The sequence below is a fragment of the Mus pahari genome, chromosome 3, assembly GCF_900095145.1.
Source record: "Mus pahari chromosome 3, PAHARI_EIJ_v1.1, whole genome shotgun sequence".
NCBI classification, from domain to species: Eukaryota; Metazoa; Chordata; class Mammalia; order Rodentia; family Muridae; genus Mus; species Mus pahari.
In genome coordinates this window covers 94418425-94427623 of record NC_034592.1, presented here as the reverse complement: position 1 = coordinate 94427623, position 9199 = coordinate 94418425, and the positions used below count along the sequence as shown (strand labels likewise).

At 37.3% G+C, this 9199-nt stretch overlaps 1 protein-coding gene across 1 annotated transcript in view; it reads right to left on the bottom strand.

Moving 5' to 3' along the window:
• Nucleotides 1-9199, bottom strand: part of Slc5a12 (solute carrier family 5 member 12) — a 48456-nt gene that overhangs the window by 35257 nt on the left and 4000 nt on the right. The window contains exons 2-4 of the mRNA XM_021193929.2: nt 4911-4976; nt 2049-2100; nt 1282-1349 (exon numbers count right to left, since the gene is read on the bottom strand). Coding sequence (XP_021049588.1) covers nt 1282-1349; nt 2049-2100; nt 4911-4976 — 186 coding nt within the window. The remainder of the gene's footprint in view (nt 1-1281; nt 1350-2048; nt 2101-4910; nt 4977-9199) is intronic.

Genomic DNA, 9199 nt, shown 5'->3' with positions numbered 1-9199 from the left:
AAATAAATAAATAAATAAATAGAGTAAACAAACAAAAAACAAATAAGTGGGTGGGTGGGCATGGTGGGAGAATTCCCTGGGGAGCTATGGTTTTCTGTGCAATATCAGCTGCACATCTAAAAGTTACGCTAGAGTCTAGTTGCTCTTCTATTAGAGCAACAAAGTTGTCACAACTGGTCAGATGAGACAGAGAAGGAGCCTCTTCCTAAGCAGAGTGTGAAGAGGTAAGTGATAAAGATAAATGTTCCAATGCTGAGAAATATTGAGTTATACAGTGTATATGATACAAAGACTATATGATATGAGCATAATGCAAAATACATGTATAGCCAGCTATAATGTGTCGATTATTTTTCTTTGCTCTGGCAGATACACAATGTACCTAACTGGCAATAACTGGTAAAGTATAACAGTAAATTATACAATGATTTAGAAGAATAAAAGTTTTTAATTGTGTGAAATGGATACAAAGTAAGTACACATTGACTACTTATTTATCTCAATTAATTGTCACAAATATATAAAATTCTATCAGTACCACCACACTGCTTACTTGAGAACTGAGAATTTTTATAATCAAAATATTAAATGTAATCTATAAGTAAGAAACAAAATAGTCACAGAACCTTCAGAATTATTAAATGACAGCTGTCCTTGATCACTCATATACATGTATTTTTATTATTTTTCTTATAGTATCCAAAGAAATTTAATGTTATAATTTCTAAATGTTCTTAAGTTGAAAATTTTGCAGAGCTTACCGAGAGTCACTTACCTTCTGATTAAGGAGATATTTCTCTCACTAAATTTTCTTGATGTCAATTGTTTTATTCTTCTAATAAAATTATTACTTTATGATTTTAATAGTTGTTTTATAGGCTTAATTGGATTTTTCTCCAGACACGTTCCCCCTCCCCTTTTTTTACATCACATGAATCAAAGTGAGTTGTGAAAAATAAGTCACTTCAGATTCCTGCAATGACCCAAGGCTAGTGAGACAGTCCTACCCTAAGCTGTTACCCACAGAGGCTCCAAAACAACAAAGTTTTATTTGTTCTGAATGATCTCAGAGTCCAAATTCTCTTTCTAATAGATACTACAAAGACTTTTAAGGAAATTAACAGTGACTTCCTCCAGAAGACAGATAAGGTAATATGCTGCTTTCACTTAGTTTTAGAATAACAATTTCCTCCTTAATTAGATGGCTTCTTGTTGGAAATGTATCCTTATCCCATTTTAGGAAGTAGTTCACAATGCTTCTTTTTACAGCTCCATACATACCAAACTACAGTAGAATGTGCAAACGATTCCTGTTGCAAACACAGAGGCCCACAGATTAAAACCAGTCACTATAAAAGAAGAAACGTCATTACAAGTCAGCAAAGGAAGCTTCCTACAAAACAGTAACAGCAGATTTGGCCTCCTCTGATTCCGTCTACAAAACAGTAACAGCACATTTGGCCTCCTCTGATTCCGTAGCTTAGATCCCAGGTCCAGTTTTGTTGTTGCTTTTAGTTAGTTTTAAGAACTAGTACTTCCCAGTTCAATTTTTGTCACTGCTATGCTCTTTCAATATGGGCGATGTCACTGAGAAAAGTACCTTTTGTATTGTTATTTTTCCTTTATTTTTATTTCCAGGATTCTATTATCTTGAAAGGGTCAGTTATACATATCAATGTAGTCATAGACACCTTTTACGCTTATGCTGAGATCTTCTGCTTTATGAACTGCTCTTCGACACAGAAGACATATGTAGAACTTATAAATGTACAATAGCAAATCTGACATCATTTCAAATACTTTCAAATACTGGAAAACAAAACTTAAACACTCAAACAAACCACAAGCAACTGAACCGTGTGTTTATAAGCAAGAATATTTGTAAAGCAAAATCTAGTAATAGTTTTATACCATTTCAGTATTGAGTACACTTTTCGAGCTCCACATACATAGTGACGACTAGAGCATCTCCCCCACAAGGTGTCAAATATATATTTTCAAAGCTGAGAATTCAGAAAATTTGAGGTGAAGTATGCCCAGTAACTCACCTTGGTTGAGAGCCAGAGCAGGGGCGTAGACCACGACTCCAGTATACAGTACCTGTTGAGACACGGGAACAGACAGAAAGTTGGAGGAAGAGGAGGAGGAGGAGGAGGAGGAGGAGGAGGCCCGACTAGAAAGTACTTTGTTGACTTTAGTCCTTTTTTTGTTCCAGGTTTTATATTTTTTACATTTTTTTTTTTTTTTGAAAATAAGTTCTTGTCACATATTTCCCAGGGCAGTTTCCTCTCCCTCCATTCCTCCCATCTCCTTTCCACCTCCTGTCTCCTCCAGATTCACTCGTCCTCCATTTTCTTTTCAGAAAAAAGCAGGACTCCAAAAGATGACAACCAAGGAAGGCAAAACAAGATATAATAAGACAGAGCAAAATCTCTCATATAGAGGCTGAACAAGGTAACCCAATAGGAATATTCCCAAAAGCAGGTAAAAAATATCAGAAATACACCTCTTCCTTCTGTAAGAAGTCCCACTAAAACACCAAGCTAACAGTTATGACATATATGCAGAGGACCTGATCCAGACCCTCGTGGACCACACTTGCAACTGCTTCACTGGTGAGAATTAGTTAACTTTCATTTTATCTTAAGCTGAATTCCATTATCTAGAACTATGTATATATGAATCCCAAGTGAGTCCTATGGCCTCAAAATGCAAATATCTGGTCCATTCAACAAGTATTGCTTTTTACCAATTGGTTGGTCTAGTTTCAAATTTTCAGCCCTGAAAACATACATGCAAATAGCTTTATATGGATTGAACAGGTTATATTTAGTAATATATATGTATATACATATGCATATATAATAGACATGCAATCACAATTAATGAAAAAAAAAAGAGAGACCATAAATTTGAAAGAGAGTAGTATTGGGTAAATGGGAGGGTTTAGAAGGAAGAAAGGGGTGGGAGAAATGTTATATTTAAATTGTAGTCTCAAAAAAATAATAAAGATAAGACTGATTGGGATAGAAACTTTATATTGTATTTGATACACTCACTAATGAAATAGTGGTAATGGCCGAAAGAGAAAGTTATTACTTGCCTCCTCTTTCTTAGACAAGTCCTTCAGACGAAGGCAGAATTTGAGAAGAGGAGGTTATCTTGTAGCAGAGAGTACTTGGAGAGTTAAAGTAGGAAGAAGCTTGTGTGTGTTTAGCTTAAAGAATCTAAAGCCCAGGAGGAGAAGCAGTTCATCAGAGGCAAGCAGGAGTGTTAGTGAAAATTCCTACAGCGGAGACAAAGGACTTACAGAAAAGCAGGCATTTCTGGAGTGACTCAGCTTACTGGTTTTAAAACTTAAGCCAGGCATAGCAGTGCATACCTGATCTCAGGATTTGTGATCCAGAAGCAGAACTTCCAACGTGAGTTACATAGCTAGAACGTGTCTCACAAGGAAAACAGCTTAGCAGACCATTCCATAAATACGTCTTAAAACTTTAGAAAATGAAATAAATTTGAAGAAAATTGTTCGCCACGTGGCCTCTAACAATGTGGTTTTGATATATATTGTGGTTGTTTTGAGGAAAGATCTCGCTTGTAGCCCTGGTTAGCCTCGCTGTCTATGTAAACCAGAGTGTCTGTGAATTCAGGGAGATCCGTCTGTTTCTGCTTCACAAGTGCTGAGATTAAATGCCTGGACTAATATAACCAGCTTACAATTTGTTACTAGTTGTTAGTCCAGAAATAAGCAATCTATGCTGGGTGGATTCATCTCAAGGTAATTACACATCTTAATCCAATAGAGGGTTAAGAAATATATACAGAGAACTCAAGAAGTTATACTCCAGAAAACCAAGTGACCCTATTAAAAAATGGGGTACAGAGCTAAACAAAGAATTCTCAACTGAGGAATACCAATGGCCAAGAAGAGCCTGAAAAAAATGTTCAACATCCTTAGTCATAAGGGAAATGTGAGTCCAGACAACCCTGAGATTCCACCTCACACCAGTCAGAATGACTAAGATCAAAAACTCAGGTGACGGCAGATGCTGGCAAGGATGTGGAAAAAGGGAAACATTCCTCCATTGCTGGTGGGATTGCAAGCTGGTACAACCATTCTAGAAATCAGTTTGGCAATTCCTCAGAAAATTGGACATAGTACTACCTGAGGACCCAGTAATACCACTCCTGGGCATACACCCAGAAAATGATCCAACTGGTAATAAGGACACATGCTCCATTATGTTCATAGCAGCCTTATTTATAATAGCCAGAAGCTGGAAACTACTCAGATGTCCTCAACAGAAGAATCGATACAGAAAATACATTTACACAATGGAGTACCCAAGATACAACTCACAAAATACATGAAACTCAAGAAGGAAGACCAAAGTGTGGATACTTCGATCCTTCTAGAAGGGCGAATAAAATACCCATCGAAGGAGTTAGAGAGACAAAGTGTGAAGCAGAGACTGAAGGAATGACCATCCAGAGGCTACCCCACCTGGGGATCCATCCCATAAACAACCATCAAAGAAAACACATAGTAGGACTCATGGCATATATAGCAGAGTCATCAATGGGAGGAGAGGCCCTTGGTCCTGTGCAGGTTCTATGCCCCAGTATAGGTAAATGCCAGAGTTAGGAAGCAGGAATGGGTGAGTTGGTGAGCAGGGTGAAGGGGGTAAGGGATTGGGGTTTCAGAGGGGAAGCTAGGAAAGGGGATAACATTTGAAATGTAAATAAAGAAAATATCTAATTTTAAAAAGGTGTTATCTTTAGGAAAAGGTAGTAATGTCTTAGAAAGAAGCTTATCCTTTAATTGAGATCATTTCCCCACATATAAACAGAAATGTAACTGTATCTTTTCACCTTCATTTTCCAACCCTTCCACAACCCTTACCCCTCACCGTCTGCACGATGTAGATAATGGTAGCCGCATAGCGAACTGGCTTGTTGAATCGGAGCTGTAAGTACTAGAAAACAGAGAAAGAAAAGCAACCAGTAAGCCTTAGACAAGAGTTGTGTCTTAGTCAGCAGTGCATTGCTGGGAACAGACACCATGACTATGCAATCTCTTATAAAGGGAAACATTTAATTGGAAGTTGATTACAGATTCAGAAGTTTAGTCCATTGTCATCGGGGTGGGAAGCATGGTGGCACACAGGCAGATATGGTGCTGGAGAAGGAGCTGAGAGTTCTATGTGCTGATCCACAGGCAGCAGAAGGAAGAGCCAGGGAACTGGGAACTTGGCTTGGGCTTTTGAAACGTCGAAGCCCACCTGCAGTGACTTATTTCCTCCAACAAGGCCACACCTCTCACTCCTTCTTAAGTAAATGCCACTCTCTGATGACTCTGCATTCAAATAGACACGCCAGTAAGACCGTTCTTATTCAAACCACCACAAGCAGCTGACTTTTTCTTTTTTTAAATTTCTTAGTACTCCTTTGAATATAGGATTTGAGCTTGTAATACTATTTTATGGTATGTTTCCTTGGAAGTAACCACAGGTGGGAAAACATGAATTGCTAAAAGTAAACATATGTTAACATCTAGTTCTTCATCTGTTTTTGCAGTGGTTATGGAGGGTAAGTAGACAGCTTGCTTGAAAGTTTACTTCTCATTTCTAACCAGTGGTCTTCCTGCAGGACCCACACTGATGTATCTTTTATGTCCCTTCTGCCCACAACTTAGCCTATTTTTTGTTTCCTCTTTTCTAGACTAACTTTGCTGCCTTCCCATTGCCTATTTTAAACTAAGCCTTGGCAGTACATTCTATGAGGGCATACCCATGACATTGTATCTCTTAGGACAGCTCTGATCACACTGATCTCAAAAATCTCCAGTGATTACGGTTGCCAAAACAATGTATGGCTTAATCTGCTTTATTGCCTGGCTACACCTGTCTATCTTAGGTTATACGTGTGCTTTCCAGATTTTCTCCAGATTAAATAATTATTTGTATCTAAACTGGTAATTATTATATTTTTATATCTTAATATTCTAATTGACATAGAATTATATCACTTCCCCCTTCTATTTTGTCCATCAGCTCCTTCGAGTTACCTTCCCTAAAGTCCCTTCTATGGTCTTCCACAAGTTGATAGCCTCTTTTTCTTTGATTATTATTATGTATATGGGTGTAGATATCTTTGTATCTGTATGTACAAATATCTATAAATATACCCTACTAAGTACTTTATTGTTGTTTGTGTATATGCAAGGACAACATAATTCCCATTTGTCTCCATTTAAGGACGAGGCCTAAGTCCCAGAAACTAGACCATAAAAGCCAGGTCCAGTGAGAGACTATAAAATCCAGAACAAGATAATAAAACCCTCTCCCAAAGAACTGCCTGAAGACAACCACAAAAATGGGAAAATATCTTATCTCAGAATGGGTCATTTGTGCTAAACAGCCCTATTTCATCACATGGTAGAATGTTCATGACATAGGAATGCAGACCAATGACCACCTGTGATCCCTGGAACCCACCAATGAAATTTTAGATTACCTAATCCTTCTAGAGAGTCCTCCCTACTCCCTATTCTCTATAAGAAGGCCTATGTACCTGTGTCTGGGGTCACCATTTTAAAGAATAGATGATACCTGCATGCTGATTGTTTCTGTAGAATAAACACTTTATTTTTGCTTACTATCCAAGTCTAGGGTCTCCCTTCAGCGATATTCAGAACCTTACACATATATGGTTTCAAAGCTGACCATTCAGTATTTGACAACCAATAAGGGGACAGTCCTACTCAGCTATAGTTCCTATGAACTGCAACAATTACAACCATGGCAAAGTACTTATAAAGTTGCAATAAGTGTCACTTACATGTTGTTGGCAACCAAAAGCTGTTTTGTTTTGTTTTGTTTTTTCACTTTTTCAACGTTAATTAAAAATGAGAGTGAGAATCTCTTCAAATTTAAAGTTTCATATTTGTTCCCAACACTTTTAGTTATAGATATCTCAAGGAGATTGATCCAGCTGGCATCCATATTCCTATGCGTATTCTCTTTTCTGTTACTCAGATATACTAAATACTTCTAAGAGCATCAGTCCCTGTTGGGTATATGTGAATAGGTGGCTTAAAACAAAAGAAATTTATAACCTTTCATTTCTGAAGATCAAACATTCAAACTGAATTCACCTAGGCCAAATCACTGCTGCAGTGGCACATACCCACAGAAGTGCCTAAGTTTTCCCCCTTTGACCTTCTCTGCACTCTTAGTATCAGCTGCCAGTCCTTTCCTTTTGACTCCATTGCCCTGGAGAATGTTCCCTCTTTCAATGTCCTAAGACTACTTTCTCCTGCATGAAGTCACAAAGTTCTACATCTGAAAGACTGTATTTGATCTTCCTTCCAAGTGTTTTCCCACACTTATTGGCTATCTTTGATGAATATATAACCTTTTAACTACAAGAGAGAGCAAAAACTAAGTCTAACAGAAAAATCACATATTTCGTTTCTGTTTTTTAAAATCCCAATGGTAATAATTTAATATCATTGCATTGTTTCTTTTCTTAGAACACTAGACTTGGCCCAGCCATATTATTTCCTAACTCAAGACACATTAAGCCTACTTTCCATGGTTACTCACACTGAAATAGTAATACTATGAAGCCAATCTTGCCTCATTGTCTGCCGTCATAACACATCCAACTCAAGAAAAGAGCCTGGTACACCACACTTTCAAACAGAAACACTTGGTGTGTTTCTTTTAATGCTGTTTTAAAATTAACTTTTCTCTTGATTTTGGCAACAGACTCCTACTTAGTACAATTGCTTCAGTGGTTAAACCCCTAAAATTTTTCTCCACATTCAGCTAGACTATAACCCTAAAATAGAAACCACATAAAATATGCCACTCCTCAACCAAACAGTATAATGACCTATCTATAAATATCAGAAGCTAATTCCTTCATAGATTAAACTAAAATCTCATAATATTGGGTTGTATCTTATCAGATATTAAATATCCATTTTAAGACAAATATTTTATAACATAACTTATTTTGATAAAGTAGTATTCTATAATATTTTGACATATTACTTACCAAAGTATTATCAAAATAATGCCATAGACTCTAATTCTCAGAAGAACTAAAATTAACTTACTAAAATGCAATACATAAATGTTCAGAGATCACTGTGTAAGACATTATAATCTAAGTGGTTTGGTTATGAAAACTTTAGATTGAAAGAAGTAGGAAGGTCATCCAATCAAAGAAGCTAGACATAATGTTGGAATATAAAACATATTTTAAACAATTTAAGAGTAAATAATAAGCTGGGCTATTAGCACAGAAAATGAATATAAGCTAAACTGAAATTAAGATAGCATCAAACCAGAGATAATGAAAATGTATGCTATTGAAACTGAACTATGCTGGGTGTGGTTTGCATCCCTTTAATCTCAGCTCTCAAGAGGCAAAGGCAGAGAGAGCTAAGCCTAACTTAGAACACATGGATGAAAATAATTCCTATGCTTTGACATGGGATGAGCTGGTGATAAAGTTGCACACATGCAGTTTCTCCTTGAAATACCACTGCCTATCCAAGCACCCAAACAGTTGCCTATTCCTCTAATTTATCCACTGTGTTGATTAGTTTCTGTCAACTTGAAACAAACTAGAATCAAGCAAAGAAGGAACTTTAATTGAGGAATAGCTCCATTGAGTCTGTGGGACATTTCCTGAATTAATGATAAAGGATGGACTAGGCCACTGGAGATAGTGCCACCCTTGGAAAGGTGGTCCTGGGTTGAATAAAAAAGCAGGCAGAGTAAGTTATGTAACTAGTGTGTATTCATGGTCTCTGTTTCAATTCCTGTCTCAGGTGAGTTCCTGCTTGGGCTTCCTTCTCTATCGAATTGGGATCTGTAAGATGAAACAACCACTTTCCTCCCTAACTTTGCTTCAGGCAGTTTTATAATCATTGCAACTGAAAACAACTAGAATATCCATCCCAAAACTGATGGGATCAGAACTCAAGAATGACTACCCTTCATCTCACTGGGGGTAATGGTTACTCCTCTGTTATTGCTCCAAGGTCCTGTATAGCTCTAGTCAACTGTACAATCAACAGCTTGAGGAATGGAATAGCCCAACCTACATACATATGTAGAAATGGACAGTCAGCCAGCTTGCCCCCCTTCTGTTGTTGTTGGTGGTAGTGGTGGTAGTGGTGGTG